Raw genomic sequence first — 24,850 nt, 5'->3', positions numbered from 1 at the left:
ACATTTTGCGTAAGGTGAGTTTTGCTGGGTTGCTATTTTAGGCTGGGTTTCACATGGGTTGAGTTTGAAAAAAATTCACGGGGTAGAATAGACAAAATATTCTCAACACATTTTTCTTCCTTGGCTAATGAATTCCCTGACAATTTTTTATTCCATTTAATTCTTTTGAGGCATGTGTCTAAAACTTAGCACAGCGTATGCGTTTTTAATCAGCATCAGAAAGAAAAAATTTTCCAATTTGAGCAAAATTTTTAACTCCCCCCCCCCAAAAAAAAAGCATTTTAATGAAAATGATACTTCAAGCCCTTCAGATAAACCTTTCTCTAAGCCCACAGCGCCCAAACTTCACATTTTTGTTTTTCATTTTTGACCCCAGGGAACTATAGCTTATAAAATTCATAGGGAACTATATGCGGTATAGCATAAAATTCATTTTTAGACATTCTGATGAATCACAGATTAAAAAAATAAATAAAAGACAGCTACATAAGATCCCGTGATGCTGGCCGATTTCTTGAGCTTGCTTTACAGATCGCTGTCATAGCCCAGGGCCTCTCCACTGTCTCAAAGCCCAGTCCTTTTAAGACAAAATTTCGAGAATAGTTTCGTTTGTAGTTCAGTGGCGTAATTTCGTCAAAATCCTGGGGAGGGCGGGATTTGAAGCAAATTTTCACAAATCAAATGAAAATGACAGTGAAGACTGAAAAAGGAGCCATATATTTACAAAAAAAGCAAAAATATACTAATGAAAACTGACCCGTTTCTATGGATGCTTAAATTATGCAGGCTTATCTTAGTTTTAACAAGATTTTTGGAGAAACTAAATTTAAGCTGGGGGGGGGGCAAACTGGGGTCTGGAGGGGGGAACAAACTGAGGTCTGGAAGGAACAGTTGTCCCCTCCCTGCCCCATAGCAAATTACGGCCCTGTTGTATTTAATGGAGTGTGTATAAATAGAAGGAAAGAGGAAAGAGAGTGAACCATTGATCATGCAGTCTACTTAGGAGAAAAAGTTGAATAGATCTTTATTTTTTCTAAACTCTCAATTTCATTATTACAACGGTGTTTCTTCTAAAGCCAAGTTTATGATTTTTTTTTTATAGCGAAGTTTATTTATGTCAGCTGAACTTTCTTCAGTGATTTAGCCAGAAATATGATTTCGAGGGAGGGAGGGATATCTAAAACAGGGATTGACCGAGAACACTGGGAGTTCAAATACGTTCTAAAAAATCGAAATAATTCTATATTTCAAATTTTATTTTACTATCAAAACATTACTCCAAAATAGCCATTTTAATAGTTATAGTTATTATTACACAGAAGGAATCAGGAGCGGAAATACAGCCATCGCGAAGGCCGCGATCTCTGGTATAAAAATAAAGAAAAGCGCTAAAATAAAAATAAAACATTAATAAAAAGGTCTTTTTTATCTAGATCTACTGAAAAACTGATAAAATGGCCTTTTTTATTGGTTGAATAAAACAAAAATTTAAAAAAAAACTAAAAACGAAGATTAAAACAAGCAGGCACGATCTGAGCTAAATATCCTCTTTTCTGCAACAGGTCTTGCCGAGGAGCACCATCTCTACTCAGGCTGTAATCCAGAAGCTCAACTCCAAGTGGATTTACCATTGTTATGATAGCTTTGCGGCAAGTCTTTAGCAGTTTTGACCAAAATGTTTCAAAGTCATATAAGCTAGACACACCCTGCAATCGCCCACTTTTAATTTCGAAAGTTTGTAGCTTAGAAATCCTTTTTGTTGGATCTTCAAAAATTTTTTGATACGAACTGAGGGGAGAATTGAATGTATACTGCCCTATGTTTAGTTTTAAGTCAAACAAGTCACAATTTCGCCCCCATATTTGTAATTAATGACTTTAAAAGCCCTTAAATACCAACTTCAGTGAACATCAAACACCATTTGGGAATTATTTAGGCTACTTGCCGCTTTTGAACTTCTATATTACAGTATGGCCTAGTAGTCAATAAGCCCATAAATCCTTAAACAAAAACTTTGGCCAAACTGAAAAATATCGTGAAAAATACTGTCTCCATCCTCTTTTTGTTTTAGGAGGCTAATGTTATAATTTACGTTCTGAATTTGTAATTAGTTACTCCAAAACCCTTAAATACCAACAGTAGTGGTTATTAAAGACCCCGTGACGGACAGATCCTTATTATACTTTGGTTTAGGACACCTTTTCTTCAAGTGAAACCGTTTTCTGAATCCTTTTCAACAAATCATGGAGTCAAGGAAGGCGCTATATGCACGTATACTCACAGAACTGGCTAGAAAAGAGAGATTGAGAGTATATCCAGCTCCAGGACCCTAATTTGGATCCTCCAATTATACGACCAAATCCATAAAACTTTGCGTGTTCCAGTTTACGAATTTGGGGGAAGGGGAGGGGGTCATGAATCTACATTAGCCACCTCCATTATGTTGACAAAATTTTATACAGAATAAAGAATCAATTGGTTCTCCAAAACGACACAAAGTGAAGAACATAGACTTGCCTTTTTTGGTTTAGGATAGTAGAAATTTAAAACCATTCCCAGTGACCCCTCAACAATCCTGGGAGGAACATGTCTATGTTTATGAAGTTGGAGGGGGCATGGCTCGGCTCACATGCTCCTACAATTATGTATGCTCTTGATTTCAACAAGATACAGCATTCCGACCGTTCTGCTAAAATCTACCTACGAAGGATTTACACTGGGATTTAAAATGATTTATTTACACAATTTCACGCGTTCAGCTAGAGAAGCAGAGGTGCCCCAGTTTCATTGACCACCGTAAGCCATCTCGGGACTATAGTGAGAAAGTAATTATATTTAGAAATTTAGTTTTTCTAGACTTGGTTTAGATGACACTTCTAAGCCTCCTGGATCCTCTTTAAATAAACTTCAGTGACATTCTTCTGATATAAACTGAACTATTTTTGTTGTTACCATTATTTGCTATACACATACTGTTATATGGAACTCGTTTTTTGAAAAATAAAGGCTGCATGAAAACGGTTTTATTTTAAAGAAGCTAAAGAAAGATTTTCAGTTGAAGCCTCCCCCTCCTCTACCAGATAGTACACTTATTTCAACTGAAAAGATTTTCAGTTGAAGCCTCCCCCTCCTCTTCCAGATAGTACACTTATTTACCTCTAAAAATGCTTAATTTGAAATCCATTTTCACCAATTCTGCCCGCAAGCTTATTCAGCGTTCTGGCAGGGTCTTCAACAGGCACGTACACTGACAGGTCGGGGGAGGTCTTGGATCCAAAAATTTTCGTTTTTTTCTCTCGATGGCTGGTACATTAATATCCAGAATACCAGCAATACATCATCTTCTGGAAATTTCTCCACTTTCTGCTTAACTTGACTTTTGGCTTCTGAACGGTTCATGTAATTTTAGCGTTTTATCTACCTCAAATTTTACTAGTCAACAAAATAAATGAATGAAAATTACTTACCTAATTTCTTCCTGATAAATTTCTAGATAGGACGCTCTAACCAAATACTGTAGATGAGTGGTCTTCGATACATAGTCAAAGATATGATTAAAGGCGTTCGGTATAACACCCCGAAGCCAAGGTTTGTCCCGAATGCCTACCAAACAGAAAATATCGCAATAAAGAATTGTTTCTGACCGCATTGTTGAGCTTCTTTATTTTATCAAAGAGCTAAAAAATACGCCAATTAATCAAATCTTTTATACTGAACACGAAAATATGATTAGATTGTTTTCATGACTCATAATTTTTGCGTAATGCTTTCTATTATTTTTTATCCGGGTATCTTATAAGAAAAAAAAGGTTTATCGAAGTCCTTAAAATTAAACTTTATATTTAAGTGATCGTACATGAGATTTTTTTTTTTTAGAAATCACTGTTTCTATCTGATAGTTTTTCTAAGCTTTTCACGAAATTTTCGTTATTCAAGATGAAACAAAAACTCAAAAATTAATAATCATAAATATTTAAGCAAGGAAAAGCTTGATGTAAACTACCCAAAACAATTTAATTTAATTTTTTTTTTATAAAAAAAAAAATAATCATAAAACCTAAACAAAAAAAAGAAATTGGACAAAGAACAAAGAAAATATTCCAAAATTCCAAATCAAAAGAAGAATTTCCGATTTTTTTTTATTTCGAAATGCTTTGCACCTCACGCTCAAGATCTACCGGCCTCCTTTTTGTTACCAGCAATTCTTTGAAATCACAGAATATGTGTAATTGAGCCAAACATGTTTAAATACAAAATTTGAAATAGAGCATATAAGCACTGATACGTATTCTAGCCCCATGTAACGAACGCCCTTTCCGGCCGACGCTCCTTCGAAGCCCTCTGCACTATGATAATCATTATAGCGGTTCAAATTGAGAAGAAAAAGGCAACAAAAGGAAAATTCGGAAAGAGTAGACATTCTAATTAAGAATCTGAAAGAGTGACTTTTAATGGGTATCACCCCTGTCTATTTCGTCTTTTTTAATTGTCTATTCTGTAGCCTAGTAATTGTTTGTATTTTGACGATATCATCCCTATTTGTCCATTAATTATTCTCCATCTATACTGGGCGCTTAAATGAAATTACTGTTACACATTTCTGTTATAATTTTCACATTATTTTTCTTGTCATGTATATTCATTGTTTGCGGAATGTCTATCGCGATAAACAGCTGTAAAAAAATTTTCACGGCCAGTTTTCATTTTCAGCCAAAAAATATTTTTTGGAAAGGAGTATCCTTTGGATAAATCTTACGGGGAAATTGCTCCTATCTCCCTTTGTAAATGAGTATGTTATCACACCATATCGTTTTCAAAAAGACATATATCTCTTAATGATAAAAATTATTCAGGACCCCGCTTGAAGGGCCTTACTTACATGGATTATTATCTTTCGAAATATGGCTTATTCGTCACCAAACAAAAACAAGCTGTCAAAAAAGCAATTCAGATGTGCTAAACCATGTGAAATAATATGCCTATTCGGTACCAATTTGACCCAGATGAAAGAACTGTCCAAAATAGACAACATAGTATTAATCTTCCGACGTTTGTCATTATCGAAACTGCCGAGGTCCCCTATGTTCATGGCGAAGTGTCCGCCGTTCTTACTAGACATTAAATAAAAAAAAAAAGTTTTTTTAACTGAAAGTAAGGAGCGACATTAAAACTTAAAACGAACAGAAATTATTCCGTATATGAAAGGGGCTGTCCCCTCCTCAACGCCTCGCTCTTTACGCTAAAGTTTTTTATTGTTTTAAAAAATAAAGTTGTGAGTCAAACTTTAGCGTAAAGAGCGAGGCGTTGAGGAGGGGACAGCCCCTTTCATATACGGAATAATTTATGTTCGTTTGAAGTGTTAACGTCGTTCCTTAATTTCAGTTAAAAAAAACTTGTTTTTTTTATTTAATTTCTGAACGTTTTTGAATTACTATGGCTTTGATTTTGGCTCACCGTACATGAATGATTATAATGAAATTTGCATATTAATTTTATTGTTTTGGCTAAATGGCTTTCTCGAAATTTTTTATGACGCAACTTACGAATCAACTTACGTAACGAGCTTTTATATTTGTATGTTTTTATTACGTATATTAGGGAGTTTACCCCTAGTCAATACCTCGCTCTTTGCGCTGAAGTTCGAATTTTGTTCGAATCACAAACCCCTGAATCACAAAGGCCGGTTAATTAGAATAGCGAGGTATCTTATGAAAGTACAAAAAAAACTTTAGCGTAAACTGCGAGGTATTGACCAGGGGGCGAACCCCTCCACATACGTAATAATTTCTGTTTGTTTTAAGTTTTAATGTTGCTCCTTACTTTTAGTTGAAAAAACTTGTTTTTTTATTTAATTTCTGATCGTTTTTTAAATAATGCTGGGAAATCCGGCACCCCCTTCATAGAAATATCCCTTCCCCCACGGAAACATCCTCCACAGAAAGATCCTCCCCCGACCCCCCCCCCCCCACCAGAAAAAAATCCCTCCTGAAACATCTGTATTCTTCCCATTCAACAATACTATATGTAAACACTGGGCACAGTTCATGACTTGCAGCCCTTCCCCCGGGAACTGCGGGGGATTAAGTCATCCTTAAAGACATATTTACTAAATTTTCGACAATGCTGAACAAAATGGCTCTCTTAAAATTTTGATTGGATGACTCCGGGAAAAGAATGAGTGTGGGAGGGGGCCTAGTTGCCCTCCATTTTTTTTGGTCACTTAAAAAGGGCACTAGAACTTTTAATTTCCGTTCAAAGCCCTCATACGATACTCTGGGACTACTGGATCGATACGATCACCCCTGGAAAAAAAAAAATAAACACGCATCCATGATCTTTCTTCTGACAAAAAATACAAAATTCCACATTTCTGCAGATATGAGCTTAAAACTTCTATAGTAGGATTCCCTGATACGCTGAATCCGATGATGGGATTTTCATTAAAGTTCTATGACGTTTAGGTACTGTTTCCCCCTTTTTTTTGAAAATAAGGCAAATTTTCTCAGGTGCGTAACTTTTGATGGGTATAACTAAACTTAATGATACTTGTATAATTGAAATCAGCATAATAATCCAAGTCTATTGATGTATCTAATGGTATCAAATTTACGGCTTTTAGAGTCTTGGTTACTATTGAGCCGGGTCGCTCCATGCTTACAGTTCGTTACCACGAACTGTTTGAAATGACCCAGATCTACAACAAGCTAGACGCCTTTATGAATCGTGAAAACTCAGATATGTCCTCCCTGGCCCCTACTATAGATGATCCTGAAAAGCCATCGTATGCAGTTATAGTGAAAAATCCTCCTCGTGACCTAGACAAGCCCGGTCTCAGAAAGGAATTTCTTGAAAAGGTATGTGGGAATACTTGTGATAAAATTGTCGAGCTAAAGCCGAATAATGTAAAACTGGTATGTCGTCACTACCTCAAAATCAGATGCAAAAGCTGTGGTACAGGCACTCGCGAGCGGTAGCCTGAATGTCGAGGCCAAGATTAAAAGTTCTAATGATTCCTACTTTGGAATCATTAGAGGTATCCCGGTTGATTTTCTAGAAGATGATATACGAGCCGAACCCTAATTCCTAAATGCATTATCGCCAAGCAAATTTGTCACTTCTGTTTCTTCAAGTTACAATTCGAGTCAAAAATGATATAATGAATGCAAGCAGAAGCAGGGGATCATATTCTTGCAGTGTCATATTTGAATGCGTCCATAATGAATGTTTATCTACCAACAAAATATCGTAAAGAGAAATCCGACGCGAAGTTTATGGGGGCTTGCAAGAAAGTGTGTAAGCTAATCAAGAAAAACACAAAATCCGCAGTCACGCGCTCGATATTAATAGGTGACTTTAACTGCGATTTTACTGATAAAATACTCCCCAGAAGCCATCTCCTTTGGAGCTCCATTCCTCCTTCGTATTCATTAGTTGACGAAAATGAATCCTATACCTATGTTGGCCCCAGCTCTTCAACTTCGAACCTCGATCATGTTCTTTCTTTCTTTCCCATTAAACAAGCCGCTGTACTTCGTGAAGGTTACTACTCTGACCACTTACCTTTTTGTGCGGCAATTGAGTGCAATTTCGAAAGCAAAACCCCGCAGGAGGAAAAGTTGTTTTATGTTCAAGACTGGAGTCACGTTGATCGTCAGTTATTCATGTCCGAGTGTGACACGTTACTCAACAAAATCAAAGTTCCTTTTCACTTATAGTTCAGAATACAGGTCTTATATTAGTGAGTGCGAGATCGAAATACAGCTTACCGAGTTATCTTGCAGAAATCAACCACGCCTATCGATGCGCAGAAAAGTGTGCAGTCCCATCTAGACGTGTTCGCAAAAAGACGGAAGTCACCGACTGGTCTAAAAATCCAAGTCTTGTTGCAGCTTGCGATTCAGCTAAATTGTGACTCCAAATCTGGAATGAATCCGATAAACCACGCTCCGGTATAGCAAAAAAATTGCGTTTGAAGACAAAAAGAAAGTTCACAAGAGCCCTTAAAGACCACAAAATATTGTTGATCCAAAAAAAATGTCGATAAGATAGCTAGTGATCCTTCACTTTTGTGGAAAAGTTTTAAACGCAGTGATCGAACTTCTATAGTCAGTATTCCAGAAAAAAAGCTGCTGATTATTATAAAAGCGAGTTTTCGTCGCCTTACCTTGTTGCACAAAGTAAATATGAAAAAGAGCTTGGCCATTTGCATGCTAATTCTATGCGTTCTGCTTTTATAGTGACACTATCTGTAATTGAGTTTCCTCTAAAAAAAATTAAGAAAAAATCTTCAGCCGGTATTGATTTAATATGCTAACCACTTCGCTAACCATTTAATATGCTAACTGCTAAACACTTCGAACATTGTAGTAGTGATCTTTTGTTGCAGCACCTTTCGTTACTTTTTCAAATGTTTATTTCTTCTGGTATTGTGCCTCAACAGTTTGTGTTGGCCAGATTACGCTTATACCCAAAAAAGGGATAAAAATATCTCGATGATTGTTGATCGTATCGGCCTATAACCGTTTCTAGCACTTCTTTTAAAATATGTGAGTCTTTTATTCTTAGAGATATTTCCCAAAAGTTTTCTGTGCCTGCACATCAGTTCGATTTTCAGAAAGAGCTTAGTCGTGACATTGCTTTTTTTCCCTTTTTAAGGTTCTTGTAGATATGGAAGGTTCAGGGGATTTTCTTGTTCTTTGTGCACTGGACATAGCCAGAGCATTTGATTCCTGTATTTTTGCCCAGATTTTGGTGGAAGTTCTAAAGAGAGGGGTTGACTTCTCACTTATAAAGTGTCTTTGATGCATGTATAAACATCTTCGTGCCAAAATGAAGTGCGGTTCAGAGCTTTTTAATGTGCTAAAGGGCGTTAGACAAGGAGATGGCACTTCCCCGCGCTTTTTAATAATTCAGTCATTCCAGCCCAAAAGTTCTATTGAGTCCACCTGTATTTACGGGGATTTGGACATGTCTTTACTTACGTTTGCTGATGATATCCTGAATCTGAATCGCACTTTCTCTGGTTGTGAGAGCACTTTCTCAAAGTTAGAACTAGAATATCAGCAGATTGGTTTAAGTTTTAATGTGGATACAACTGTAGCTGTCGGTTCAACTTCAAAGGATACTCTTATAAATCCCTCCAACTTACTGAAACTTGTATCCCCCTCTCGAAAAGCCTTTTTTACCTGGGAATGCCCATTGGAAATTCAATTAAGGAAACTATTAAGCTTGCCATCCAAAATCTTGAAAAAAAAGACAAGGATAGCTTATGCGTCACTTGTCTCTAACGTTACACACCTTAGTCGTTTCCATCTTTCTAAACTTTATAATAGTCTAACTGTACCTCATCTTCTTGCTCTGTCTCCTATTTGGCAACTATTTCCTGCTTAAAAAAATCAACTTTTTCAGCGGATTTATTTTTAATTTGCTAATCCTTTTGCATATGCCCTCTTGAACTAGTAACTCTTTTTTGTCCCAAAAATTTAAACTCATCTTTCGTTCTACAATTATTGATAAATGAGTGAAAGATTTTAAATCTTCCGCCAGTAAACTTAATCATGATTGGTCTTCTTTATTTTTATAATTTTAAGATTGGGTTATGATTTTTATGTCTTATATGTTTTCTATTATGATTGTGTTACATTATGGATCTTATGATTATGTTATCATGATACTATTATGATATGTTATTTTGTTCAGTGTACAAATTTTCTTCTCTTTTCTCTTTTTTTTCCCTTATGTTGTACTGTCATTTAGGGGATCTGTGCACTTTCTGTTTTGACAGGTTATAAATCAATTGAATTTAAGTACTAAAGACTACAAAGTACAGTTTGGCAATGACCAGCTCCAATTTGACAGTTTTCTTATTTTGAATGCTGCTGGCTAATGACAAACTTTTCATAGGACCAAATCAAGACAGTAGGTCCGCAATACTTTCCACTGTTCAATCACTGTTTCCGTTGCTTCTCCAAGGACTAATTATCGGGTTGAAGCGTACTTAATAAAAGTGTTGGCTCATTTTTTTGAACACTTGCAAAGCCTTCATATATTAAGGGTCATGTGTGAAAAAAGTAATACTAGTTTTACAATATATTCACCGATAACCTTTAGGACATTTATGAAATACACTGCTCGTGACATGCAGGTTCCAGATGCCAATGTCCAAAAGACACTTTCCCATGTCATGGCTTTTTAGTTCAACAATTAATTGGAAAATTTTCTTGCTTTGGTACAGTAAATCACTGCTCAAAGTAATCGTCTGTCGCAGCAAAAGATCAGCATCAATCATTACCTTAAGTAAATCATCTTTTAACTTTGCACTTGTTGCTTCTCCGATAAAAGAGGTTTGAAGTTGCCTGCTTATAACCTTGGCTTGCTGACAAGAAATGTACTTTATACGTATTTAAAGCTCTTTATGCCTGGCAACATTTATTGTTTCGTCACACTCTAATAGGCAATAAGATCCTTTATGGCTTTCAAAAATTCATTCCAGAAATAGGAGTATTGAGCCACGCTAACTGGATATTTGAAATTCAAAGGGCTCGAAATGGATTTTACTGAAATATCACAAGAAAAAATCACTTTAAATAAATCACTAATGCCATCATAACTATTACCAGTAAAAATTTTATATAAAACTCCCCCATGCACCAAAAAATTTCAGCTTTATAGACAGATTCATTCACAAACATCATGCTGATGGCATCTGGATCAGAACTTGGGAAAGTTGCAGCTGGGATACCTGTAAGTCATAACTACAAGGGTCTAGTTTCACCATTGCATTTGACCTCTGATAATCACCATTAGCATGCTGTTTGAGAGCAATAAAGCTTTTAGCACAAATAAAGGATCTCTGGTTGACTCAACAGAAGAAATAGCCATCTTTTTTCTCAGAATCAGATGTGCGTCAGTCACCATATAATAATAAATGCTCTGAAAACAGAAGACAAGCAAAGTAGGTGAACAAAACCGTCAAGCAAGCGCCTTTCTACAAGGGAAAACTGTCATATATCCTTGCAAAACAAAAACTGTCAAGTCCGAAATTCTTTACTGAATATACTAAACCCAAGCAACAATTCGCCATGTCCTATACGATTTTGCCTTTCCTATATTTTGATTATTACGACGCTCAGTTCATTTCTCCTCCACAGCAACACCTCTGGGTTAATTTTTTTTGTAAATATGAGTTCATATACTGTGTCAGAACGAAAATGCTCTTAATCCAGGAAAAGATTCTATAGATCATGAAAACTAGCTCAGTCTCCCTTATGAATCAATGGATTTGTTTTCTAAGAGGATTCTTTCTAAGAGTCATACAAGTTTTCTAATATAAAATTTCAAACAGTAATATTATTACGATTATTCTCCAAATACAGGTGAAGAAAACTGAAAATATGAACACTTAAAAATTAAGAAAAATCAGACCTTAGAGATAGGTATGAATATGCTAGTGCTTCATGCATAAGGAAAAATAAGAATGTACATTCTATTTTCCATAACAATGTGAATGTTGGAGCATAATAAAAAACATCTTTTTTTAGGATAAGATTGATCTCATCCTCTCTTTGAAACACTTTTTGCTAACTCACCCAAACTACCTTGAGTTATTCTTATATGACTACAATATAAAAGCTTTGAAAAAAAAAGCTTTTTATATTGTAGTTCTAGTACAGGCCATAGTTATGAGTTTTATAGCTGGTATTTTTCTATGGGAGAATTGACCTCCTAAGTTGAGTCGGCTATACCTTTACTAGAAAGGATACCCAGAAGGACGGCTTTATAGATTAAGCTGGCTTTGTTTACAGGTAGAAAGTACCCGTTTGGTTGTACCCCCAAAGTACCCCCTCTCCACACAAGCTCCAAGTGTAGGAGCCTGAGTTGATTAATATCAACTCGATGCGGTTCTAAGTGTGATTTTCCTCCGGGGGACGGTTTTTTCTAGGTTATTCAAATAGACTACAGTCTTATTTGATAGAGGTTATTTCTAATTATGAGTGGAGTGTAAGCCTCGGTAATACTGCAGTACTGCTGCAGCCTCTTACAACCTGCACCATCAAAATGTATAATCATTCGTGGAACCATGGCAAAAGCTAACATATCATGTCTCTTAAACAAGGTCAGATCTCCAGGGCTGTTTACTACACGACAATCACAATTTATAAGTCTCCTTTCAGTAGCAGCTCTACTTATTTTGTAGCACATCGCAGCGTTTCCCTGAGACATTTCATCAGATTTAATTGCATTAGGACATTCCCCTAACTTTTCAGAAGATAAATGTGCCCAAATCCTGCTTCCTGGAGGCCACTTGCAGTTTCTGCTAAATCTACAACAAAAGGTACAATAATGATAGCTAAATTGTATGAATAGCTTATTTTTCGTGAAATTACTACATTATTTATCTAGCAATACACCTTGGGGCTAATTGGGCTCAATGTTAAGGTCACGTGATCCCGTAATCTGGGTCATCAACACACTATTTATTTGAAACTAAATATAATCTGTTATCAGAATAATATTTTTTTAGGTTGTTGGGAAATAATTTCTAAGAACTTAAAAACCCATGGTTTAACCAACAGTCAACATGACCCCAAACAGGAACAACGGATTTTAGAGAAATCCGTTGCAATTAAACTAGCTTAAAGCAATTTACGCAATGACTAGAGCTGTTGTCTGTAACAAAAACCCACAAAACACGATCATTCTGTTAAAATTTCAGACATTAAGGGAATACATTTCTTTGTTGGGGTTCAAGCAACCTCCTTGAGCTCGAGTAACGGCAAGTTATGGTACATTCATCTCAAGTTTCCAATTAAAAAAGTAGGGGAAATTAAAGACAATTACCTTCCATAGTAAAGGTTTTGCCAGTTCCAGTTTGTCCATAAGCCAATATGGTTCCATTATACCCTTGAAGAACAGAATCAACCAAAGGCCGAAACGTCTCGTCGTAGATATCCCTTTGAGTTGATCTAAAAGACAGTGAAGATGACAGCAATGAAATAAAAAAGGGACGTAGAAGGGATCAATAGAAGACACTGGTAAGACAGAATACGCAAACACTTAATTTTTAGTTTGATAGGAATTAAAAACTAATCGCCCTACTGACAGTTCAGCACCATTTGTAGAAAAAAACAACAACCATCGAAACAAATGTTTTGAAATTTGGATTTGACTTAAGGGTTTGAATTTATTTGGATCCTACTTGAAATATCCTGAGAGTAAGATTCTTTTATACTTTTTAATTATGATTATTATTGCTTGATTACTTTTATATATAAAAAAAAAAAAAAAAAAAAAAAACAGATTTTCCGCCTCACCATAAGAATGGTGTTTTTTCTTTTTTTTTTCACATATGAGGTTGAATTTCCTCTATTCAGTTTCCAATATATCTTTGATAAAATAATATATCCTGAAATTGTCAATAGTCTTTTTGGGTTTTATGTAAAACGAAACCAAACAAAGAAAACTTGACCAGACGGACTAACTCTAAGCAAATCAATATATGTATACCCAAGAGTATACATAAAAAAAAACGTCAAAAAAATAATGCAACCCTTTAAAAATAAATAAAAACGTAAAACCCACAAGAAAAGGGACGAAAACATAGGTAAACAATATAATACATTTTGAAGAAGAAAATAAAAAATGGGACAAAAATGCGGTACAAAAACGAAATAGGGTTGGGAACGAAAACAGTAAAATGGTGCAACGAAAATAGATGGAAATCAACTGAATGCAGTTACAAAGGGTAGCAACATTTTGTGACACCTTTCTGCGCGGGTGCCGATAAGGCAATATTTAAAGAACCACGAAGGAAACCAATCCAGGAGGCAAGTGTTTCGCAGAATAATTTGAAGCGGAACATTTGGTTTGACAATTAACTAATATTGACTTTGAAAAATATAAACGAAGAGCAGTTTTACCCTTCTTTAAACAAGTTTTACACTTGTTTACAGAAATTTATGGCTAATCTTTCAATGAGTTTTGTCTAGCGCTGATGAGAAACTCAAAATTTGTTTCTTGCTTTGCTCACGGTTTCTACCTTATACTGAAATGCCCGAAAGTTAGAGTCAAAACTAATGTTTTAATAATTGGTGCAACTTTCAATTACACCAAGCTCTTTAAGGTTTTTGTAGGCCCATCTTTTTGAATAAGGATTTAAATGAGAAGAAATAAATAAAACTTACAATTAAAAGTGTCAAGTTGACAATTGAAATTAAAATGCACTAAAAATCTAGCCCACATTAAGTGCAAAATATTCCTTTTGTCCTAAAAAGAAACATTTTACATGTGGACATGGTAAATACATTTTACATGTTCACAATATATTGTCTCTTCCTATGGCTGCTGTAATTTTTGACATATTTTTATGCCTATATAATACATTACGCAATTTTTCTATTTAAGAGCACCCGCAGAGGGTAGACACACTGTTTTCCCTCACACTATAATACCTAAAGGTGCTTTTTTTTAGCATTCCTTTTTCAGTTTAAGGATAATTGGCGGTAAATTTGCCGAAGTTTCAATTAATCCGCTAGCTGAAAGATGAACCTACCATTCGATTTACCGTCCAACACTCTCACCAAAAATAACAATCTGTATAGCGTAATTGCGTCCCAGCTCCCTTAATGGCCGGATGTAGCCCTAGGCTATATACAAAACGTGCAAATAAGTGCAAAAACAGGCAATACAAACCAAAAAAATCATCAAAGTTTTGAATTTAGCCTAGGGCAATATTCAGGCATTAGGGGGGAAACTGAAGCTATTATTATATTCAGAAACAGCGTCAAAAGGTGAATTGAATGTCTATCTTAACTAATAAATTAACAGAGAACTCAACAACCCATATGGCTCAACTGAGAACTTTTGCAAATTAAAAGACACTCTCGGGAATGGATCTATCGCCAAAATCAGGTCCGAGAAGGTGTATTTTTGCTAGTTTTTCTGTTGTTTTTTTTTATTGTTTTTTTTTTTGTATTATTGAAGACCATGAGCTCTTCACTGTGAGCTCAAAGGTTCTTTTGGGATTGATTTGAGTGGGGGTTGAGTTGATCAGGGGTTAAGTTGTTTTGAGCTTGAGTTAAATGAGAGTTGAATTGAAGGTGGGTTGAGTTGAACGAAAGTGAAGAAGAACGAGGTTGAGTTTCGGGGGGGGGGGGTGATTTAAACGGGGATTGAGTTACACGGAGTTTGAGATGCACGTAGGATGAGTTGAATGGGGATGAGTAGTATGGGTGTTGAATTACACGGGGGTCTAGATGTACGATGGTTCAGTTGGACAGGGTGGAGTAACATGGCAATCAAAAGAATAATTTTGTTTTTTGTATAGTGTTACGGTTTTTATCATTTTTTTCATGTATCTGTAAAAATTTTTAAACTAGTTTTTTCTTCTTATTTTTCCCCATTTTCTTTCTTTCTGTTGATAAAGGCTTCCAGATGTGAAGCCAAAATATAGTCTTTTTCGTTTTTATAAAGTTCACAGCCTTACTAAAAGTTTTGCCGTTGTTAAACATTTTCATTTTGTTTTAATTACAAATGAAAAGGCAGTATGGTAAAACAAAATAAATATTTAAGTAATTCTACTGACTCAAAACCTTCAATCTTGTTTAACCAACTACTTGTAAAACTACAACAATCTCTTTTTACGCTCAGAATTTCTGCTATTATTTCTAACAACAAAGTTTTTTCCACACAACATATGAAATCTCACCAGAAGAAATAGAAATACATGTATGTAAACGTTAAAAATAGTCAAAAGGCAAAATTATTTAGCAGTAAATAAAGTGTATTTCTAGTGTCTATCTGACATTTTTCCTTTAAGATTAAATATACTATTAATAGGTAAACACATGAAGAAAAAAAACAAAAACACAAAAATAAAAAGTTTTTGATAAAAAAAAAAAAAAAATATGTGTGCATTCCAAACGACTCTTTATAAAAATATCGTTTTTGTTTCGGTTTCAACATATTTGCTTGGGATTGTGTGAATCTATTTACTCGATGGTGAGAACTCATGGATTAACACAGTGTGTTCATTTTTTTTTCTAAAAAGGAAGAAATAAAAGAAAATCGTAACATTTTCCAACTGACAACGAAAAGTTACCTTTCACCATAGACAGAATCAAAAGCAAATTGCTTCGGGATATCACCAGCTGCTGCCTTTGGATTATTCAGCCCAACAGTGCCATCTTTCTCAGAAATACTGACAATGCTAAAAAAATGTTAAATAATAATATGAGCTCAAAATTATAGGACGTAGGTCTAATATCACCTTTTGGGACCAGAATACGGTTTATATATTTAGCAAAACGGCTATTAACGTCCTATTAAAGCTACCGCAAAACTGAATACAACTACTTAAATTTGGTGTGTTGAACACTAAATTACATTAGGTGATCTTTTATTTAGAGTGGTATGGAAATGTTTTTTTTTCTCAGTTATGGCAGGTGTCACCTACCAGCTATGATGTAAGTATACTTCTGAAAATACAGTAGCACGAAAGAACAATTAAAATAACCCCTATCGCTCTTTAGTTTCACTTTCAAGAAAAGATTGAGGCGCCAAAATATGATATCATTAAAGAGATCTATGAAAAAAAAAAATATTTTATTAAGACAAATATCATACTTTTACTTGTGAAACACTAATTACTTGAGCGCCAACCATGACCAAATTACGAACTATAAAGATCCGAGTCCAGCGGTCAGATCAGCAGAAAATCGCGGCTACATGACAAGTAAAGTGCAAACTTTGGCCAAATTAAGTGCTACAAGAATGCGCCCGGTTTGTGGGTTAAATTAATTATTAATAGCGTCGACAGCCTTTTGCTTGACGATTCAGATTCTTAACCTTGACTGTGAGATTATAGAAAAAGACTGTCCCACAACTTCGACATTCTCTGAAAATTCACACTTAGCAATTGGACTGTCAAAAATCATGGTATATCAAGAGACATTTTAGCACCGAAAAATGGAGCATAAAGTCAATTCCATGTAAATATAATAATAGTTATAATAAAAAAGCAGTTACTTAATTATTAGCTGATCTAAGCACACTTTCTCCGGTGACCAGGAGTTAGTACAGTCATCCATGACCTTCATCATTTTATTAATTATTAAATAGTCATTTAGGACCACTAACTAAATAGTCCCTGAATTTTTGTGTTTCAAAAATATATTGTATCACCCAAATGCAAGTGTGCCATAACATTCACCAGATTTTTTTTAAAAAGAAAAAAAGGGAAAACTAAAAGTCAAAAATTACATTAGAAGTCAAGTTCAATGTTGATACAAAGATCTTAGAAGCATCTAAATAAAAACAAGTAAGCATTCCTTTCCAAAATTTTAGAGGCATTTTCCTTTCAAGTTCGGAAACGCTTCCTGTCTCAAAGAAATTGGACCAGAATTTTTTGAACTGCTTTATGTTTAATAGATAAAAGAAGGGACTTGTACAAGAATTATTTGAGCAATAGATCATATGAAAATAAGAGAAATGTAAAAAAATGGAGAAAGCATTAAAATATAAATTAATGGAGTATGAAGGAGGGTCTATGGATAAAACTGCAGAAGATATGAATAATGCAAGCAGACAGCAAAACAATAAAATATTGCGCTGGCATTTTAATAAATTAAGAGGGAATAGTCAATTTGGACTTGCACCAGTTAAAGATAGGAATGGGGCTACAATTAGTGATAAGGAAAGAGTTGAAAAGAGCTGGCAGAACATTTTGATAATGTTTTAAATAATAATAAAGTTACAAAAAAATATATAGAGAGCACGAAAAAGTTTGTGACACTTTGGATAAGAACGAAGATTCATTTTGTGAGGAAGAATTAGTGACTGCACTAAAACGACAAAAATAATAAGGCCCTAGGTGCTGCTAGTGTAGCAAATGAGTTTTTTAATATGGTGATTGTCAAGTTCGAGATAAGATACTGAAGATTATGAAAATATTTTTTTAAAAAGGAAGTACCAAACAATTTTAGAAAAATTATAATTAAACCTCTCTATAAAAAAGGTGATAAGAGTGTGTTAATTATAGAAGCACTAGCTTGGTTTCTGTAGGAAGTAAATTACATAGCATGACGATGCTTTTTAGACTTAAGAGACGTTGTACATAAAGTTTTAAGAGAAGAACAATGTGGCTTAGGGCAGAGGACGCGTCGACCAAATTTTCACTCTTAGATTAGTGACTGAGAAGTGCCTGAGTCATCAAACCCCTTTAGTTCACATTTTTATAGATTATGAGCAAGCGTTTGATTCAGCTGCTAGAGGAGCTTTAGCAAAGGTCTTATTCTTGTACGGTATACCAGATAAATACACTACAGTGATTCGTGCTATGTACAAGTATAACATTGCTGTGTTCAAGCTAGGAAATGAGGTTAGCAGCTGGTGACAAGGTAGGAAATGAGGTTAGCAGCTGGTTTTTTATTAAATACTTGCATACGAAAATACAGTTTTTCGTAAAAAAAAAGGATTTTATTTTAGATATTGTTTTATGTTAATTACTGAAGCACGTAGATGTACCAATTTCGTTTAAAATGAGCCCTTACAGAGCTTTCTATGATGTTCCAGTGTCTAGCTAGCTGTAGAGGGAAAAAAACGAAAAAAAGACGCCTTCAAAGCAGAATACCGTGGTTGCAGTCACATTCCTTATTTTTCAAGCCAATGGATTGTCCTTGTTGTTCAACAAGGCCGAGGGACTGTAAGTTTCCTTAATAGGGGTTTTAGCCAAGGTGGTCCAAATGGTGTACTTTGTGTTTCAATCTTACAATATTTTTAGGGGTTTCGGTTTTTTTTTTTGGTTACTATGGGACAAGTTCGTCTTTTACTAGGTTCCAGGTACAACTGCAACCACAACCAGGAGTTAAGCAGGGTTGCATCCTGTCCCTATTAATATGGATTATTCTGATGGACTTTGTCCTAAGAAGCACAGCAAAGGCAATGGGAGAACACAGAAACAATCGGGGAAGTAAAACTCTCCTTGACTTGCATTATGCTGATGATTTAAGTATCTTGGATGAAAATGTTAGTAAAACGAATGACTTTTTAGAGATTTCGTGAGTTCAGTGTGCAAGAATAGGTTTAAAAATTTATGTTAAGAAGACTACCTTAAATTACCTTAAATTGCAGTTTGGAGCAATCTAAGGATTTCTCCTTGTAGAGCTCCAAAGTTGACGATTTGAGTTGAATTCAAGATTCTTTAGTGACCAGGTTCACTGTGCTGATCCATAGCTTCACAATTGAGTTTGCACTCTCTGGAGGACCCCTCAGCATCCAGTCTTCGTTTAAAGATGTCCACAGATTCAGCAGTAACAGTTTCCTAAGACAGTTTATTCCAACTGTTGATGATTCTTAGGGAAAGAATTGAGCGTGGACTTTGGATATGGTAGACTGCTCAATAAGTTTCAGCTGATGGCCTCTAGTTCTTGAGTTAGGACCAACAGTGAGAAGGAGTGCTGGGAGTGTATTAACCCTCAGTAACTTATAGGTTAAAATAGTATCACCTCTGTTTCTCCTGTATACAAGAGTTGGTAGTTTCAGCTTTACTAGTCTTGAAGGGTAGGAAAGTTCCTTCATGCCAGATATCACTTTGGTGGCACATCTCTGCACATCTTCTAACATTTTTATGTCTTTTTTAAAATAAGGGGAGGCTATAGACCGGGGCCGGATAAAGGGTGATTGGAACGATTGGGCCCAATCGGGCCCCGTGCTGCCATACAAATAATGGATTTTCGAATTTTGGAAATGTTCTTGAAAATTCTAGTAAGCGTTGCTTCTGGAGGGATCATTTTCCAGGCTAAAACCAATAAAAAAAACCTATCTAATATCACCAATAAATTAGGACATACTAAATAGTTTAGCAATTACGTTGATTGAAAGTGAAGATGAACGGAAAATAGATTTTAAAACTGTTTTAGAAAAATTTTCAGAACAAAAAATAGAAATATGTAAAATTCATGTGCCCATATTCAGTGATGCAAATTTCAAGAGGTATTTTCAGCAGTTTCATAATATCTAGGGGACATAAAAAGTTCATTAATGTAAGTAAAAAAAGAATACAAAAAAGAAAAAAACAGGACAAAATCTATGCTCAAACAGAGCAAACTGGGCCATCAAATGAGACAAGATCAAGAGGACAACATGAGAAATGTAAATGTATGGGTGATCACCAGGCACTGAAAAAATGTCTAAAGCAATGATAAACGAAAACAGAGATAAAAGAAATACGTAGTTATAACACTAGCGAAATCGACAATTAGAACAAGTCAAAGACAAAATTGAACAACATAGAAATATGTAGTTCAAAGATAAGTGGCAGCGAGAATCACGACGATTCAAAAACGAAAGTGAATAAAAAAAATATACAGTTACAAGACATGGGACAGTGAGGATCAGAAAGAATCAAAATGAAAATGAACAACAGAGAAATGTGTCACGCTAAAGCGAGTATCAGAAAGGGTCAAAAATGACTGTGAAGATCAAAGAACTGTGATGTTAGAAGACAGCAAGAATCAGAACGAGTAAAAAAAGAAAGTGCAGAAGAAAATAAATATCATGTTGGAAGAACAACATCATTGCGATTGTTCTAATCTGCGATGCCAACAAACTGTGGCGTAAAACCCAGTAAAAACCTACAAAGATGACGTAAACTACGCAAGTGCTATTTACAAGTCATTGGGACCCTTCAACACTATATGCCTTTACTGTGGAGTCATCCACTCTCCCTCAGGAAAATAGCCAGCAAAGATGATTGATTTGTAGACTGCTGCATGCTTGGTTGAATTGCATTCCTGCATGAACAATTTTCAAATGAATTTGTTTGGCCTGTTACAGGTCATCACTTGCCCTCCAAAGAGTTCTACAAACAAATACGAAACTGGAACACATATTTTCCTATAGCTTCATTCAACATAAGCAATGATCAAACCATAACTAATCATAGTGTTTTCAGCTTCAACATAGCTGGACACATTTATCACAAAACCAATTTAGCAGCACATCCATCATAGACCCCTGAAGGTGATTTTGAACCACATTCATATGGCCAAATGTACCTCTTAGACCCCAATGGAGATGTTAAAGAACGGCTTTCACACCTTTCGAATTATTACATCAGTCATAACACAGCAGATCTCTTGGAAGAAATATTGTGAGACACGAACAGCAATGCTAAAGGTTATATATATATATATATATATATATATATATATATATATATATATATATATATATATATATATATATATATATATATATATATATATATATATATATATATATGTATAATGCTGGATTTAAATTTTACTTAAAAATTTAATATGTAGATGGGGCCCTGCAGATAAAATTCCAATCGGGTCCTACACCTAGTCAATCCAGCCCTGCTAGAGACATTCCAACTTCAAGCTTAGGACGCAGAAGTCTTGTACACAGAAGACTGATGACTTTAGGGGAACAATTGGGAAGAGACTAAGTTGCTAAAACTAGAAAAGGTGAAGGTGAAGAGGTGATGTTGGGTAACAAGAAGATTGATCAAGTGAACAGCTTCATTTACCTAGGTATTTTTATTAGTAAAGACAGTGATTGCACTTTGTTAAAAGTAGCATAGCCCAGGCCCAGGGTGTGTTTTTTTTTTCACAGTTGAAAAAAAGTTTGGAAAAATAGGAAGATAAGTCTGTGTACCAAGATTAGAATATTGGAAGCTACAGTGATGACAGTGATCAGGTATGGTTCTGAAGTGTGGGCACTCTGAAAAACGGAGGAGGATTTGCTAGATGTTTTCCAGAGCGATTCCCTACAGATTGTTTTGGTTACCCAACTAACTAACCTTATCTTAAACAGTAAGCTGTACAAAAAATGTGCAACAATCCCACTTTCAAGGGCTATAATGAGAGAAAGGTTAAGATGACTAGGACACGTAATGCATATGAAGGATGACAGATTGCCCAAGGTTGTCCTTTTCAGGCAGCCATCTAGGGCTGAAAAAAAAGCAAGTTGCCTCCAAATGGGGGGGGGGGGAGGATGTTGCAAGGAAAGGTTCAACGGAAATAGAAACTTCTTGGGATAGTGTAAAGAGGGATGCTTTGAGTAAATTGAGAAGGAGGAGGAACGTGCGTAGTTATGCTGGCCTCAGGGGACTTGGTGCTAGAGTGAGTTGATAGTAGTAGTAGCCAGAACAAGTAAACACACATGGCGTTCAATATTAAGTTTTAACATTGGTTGTATTAATATACAATATTGCATTATGGAAATGGAATACTGCATTACAATTATTATAAACAATTTATTACAAGATATAATATCAAGCGGTGTGGCAGTCAGGATGCAGAAATGGGTTATCCAATTATAAAAATTGATCAAAAAATTTGCTCAGTTTTCCTAGAGACAACAAATCGCATTCCATACATCACTTTTGTTACTTCTATTAGGAATTACAGCCCTAAAATTGTATCTGCTTGTTCTTGTGTCTCCCTTCCCACTGGGATATCCTTGGTTCCTACCTCCTAAAGACTCAGACCTATGTGAAACTAGTGACAAGTTAGCCAGATTATATGCGCACATCCAAAATTATATGGAAAAAAAGACAACTTAGAGAATTTTTACTTATGTGAGAGGGACAAGCCATTTTCAGATCATACAGATAAGTCTGCTTTAACCCAAAATATGCCAGTTCACTCTGTTTTAGTGATTCCCCCCAGGAAATTACTGTAGGATAAACTTTGATGTAACATTGCCTAAGACCATGGACTACTTACCTTGGATATCCGTCATCTCTTTCCTTTTGGGATAATGGTCGACATCTCAGAACAACTTGGACAGTTTCTCCACCTGAAGTTGGACTTATTGGGGACTGCACCATTATTACTGTTATTTTTTTCTTGAAATGTCAGAAGACATACTAAGACTAACTAAGCCATCTATGATTATTCAAAAAGCAGCCTTGTTTCTCCTGAAAAAAAAGACTATTGTTGGTAGATTTTGTGGGTTAAACCAAATAGAAAAACTAAAAAAAAAAAAAAAAAAAAAATGGAATGAGCATGTCTGGGAAGCAGGGAAGGAGGAATTGTAGGTCCTGTGGTAATGTATGAAAATTTTTACTTTCAATAATTCCTAACAATTTTCAAATAATTTGCCTATTTTTACTGCTTTAACAAGGTTGAACCCCCCCCCCTTAAAAAGTAATTTCGTGCATAGGCCTATAGCTTAAACATTTCTTTTTTACGTGCAAACACAATACCATATAGTTAATATTCAGATAATGACAAAGACACCTGTCAACAGGCAAAAAAGAGGCAAAATTGAGCATGTTTTTTCAAAGCATGTCTGGGAATGCCATCTGCAATGACAATTTTGCTAGTCTTGGTAATTTATATTAGGAAAAAAACTTGCAGTTTCAGATATATTTCTGAGGATTACTTGTGCTGGGAGTTTATTATTCCATGTGTCAGCCAATCATAAAAAAAAGATTTTTGATAAATATTTCCACTTGAAAGATTCCAGGTGGGAATAGCCAGTACAAACAAGGTTAGGGCATACAACTCTTGCAACCTCAATTCTGGCAGCGCTCCTGTGTAAGGCTTTCTCAGAAGAAGGATGTGGCATTTACTTGGAGAGCACTGGCATAGCTGCCAAATCATACTTCTGAAACAAATGAGGTCTTGAAAAGATAGGACACATGGGTTCTAAAATAGATACATGAAATTTTAAAACAGATGTCAGTTTTAAAATAAATCTGGAGCCTGGGCCAATATCATCACTGGAACACTTCTAAGAATAATCAATCTAAAACCTAAAATTGAACCATCAAGAAATATACTGACAAGCTTTTGTGGCCATAGAATAAAAGTGATTGAAACCTATGAACTGCTCTGTAAATCCAAAAACGTCAGCAAAATTCTAATCAAGTCTATATTTACCATGAGCTATGACAACAATTGTGGTAAGAGTCACTTGTACAACACATTTTTAGATTTCTTTAGAAAGGGTGAAATCCCCTTCAACGAAAATTTTCAGCCAACCAAACAACCCACAAAATGTCACCTCTTAACCCAACTATGAGTGAATGAGCCAGTCATAATCCCCACTGAATGGGTTAGTTCAGTAGTTGTTGCTAAAAAACAAAAGTATGGAGCAATGCATCTCAACAGTACCCAAAACTCTAAAAACGTAATTTTGATATGAATACATGTATCAAAAGATTTGGCTTATTATGCTGATTCCAAATATATAAGATCCATTAAGTTTAGTGTTGCTCATCAAAGGCTAAAACACTGAGAAAATTTGTCTGATTTTGGAAAAAGGGGGGAAACATCCCCTAAAGTCAAAGAATCACAGGCGGCGTGCTAGCGCGGCCTAAGTAAAGAACAATGTGGGCACAATGTGTTGTTTTTTGTTTTGTTTTTTTCTCCATACCCGGGCACTTTGTATTGAAGGAGTTGTTGTAGAAACTTCAAAAAGGGCTCATTTGATTGGAAATTGGAGTGGCTAGTGCCCTTTTTAATAGTCGAAAGTGATTGGAGGGCAACTAGCCCCCCCCCCACGCCCATCATTCCCCCAAACACATCCAATCAAAATTTTGAGATAGCCATTTTGTTCAGCATAGTTGAATTCCATATAGAGAATATTTTTTTAAGGAGGACACTCCCCCACAACCCTCAGGGCAAGGGTTTTGAGTTATCCCCTGGGGGTATATAAGGTTTTTATAGAAGGCGTTATCGTAGAAACTTCAAAACAGGCTCATTTGATTGGAAATACAAAGGGCTAGAACCCATTTTAATAGTCAAAAGTGATTGGAGGGCAACTAGCCCCCTCCCCATGCCCATCAGTCCCCCAAACACATCCAATCAAAATTTTG

At 35.5% G+C, this 24,850-nt stretch overlaps 1 protein-coding gene across 1 annotated transcript in view; it reads right to left on the bottom strand.

The window, feature by feature from the left end:
- The window catches only part of LOC148942806 (kinesin-like protein KIF3B), a 154,197-nt gene extending 131,252 nt beyond the window's left edge, over positions 1–22,945 (bottom strand). The window contains exons 1-4 of the mRNA XM_089102624.1: positions 22,752–22,945; positions 16,100–16,207; positions 12,841–12,965; positions 3,468–3,603 (exon numbers count right to left, since the gene is read on the bottom strand). Coding sequence (XP_088958750.1) covers positions 3,468–3,603; positions 12,841–12,965; positions 16,100–16,207; positions 22,752–22,855 — 473 coding nt within the window. The 5' untranslated portion in view covers positions 22,856–22,945. The remainder of the gene's footprint in view (positions 1–3,467; positions 3,604–12,840; positions 12,966–16,099; positions 16,208–22,751) is intronic.
- Positions 22,946–24,850: the final 1,905 nt, after the last annotated feature.

The sequence above is a fragment of the Artemia sp. Qi Xiang Cuo genome, chromosome 16, assembly GCF_049724085.1.
Source record: "Artemia sp. Qi Xiang Cuo chromosome 16, ASM4972408v1, whole genome shotgun sequence".
Lineage (NCBI taxonomy): Eukaryota > Metazoa > Arthropoda > Branchiopoda > Anostraca > Artemiidae > Artemia > Artemia sp. Qi Xiang Cuo.
This window is presented reverse-complemented; position numbering and strand designations above follow the sequence as displayed.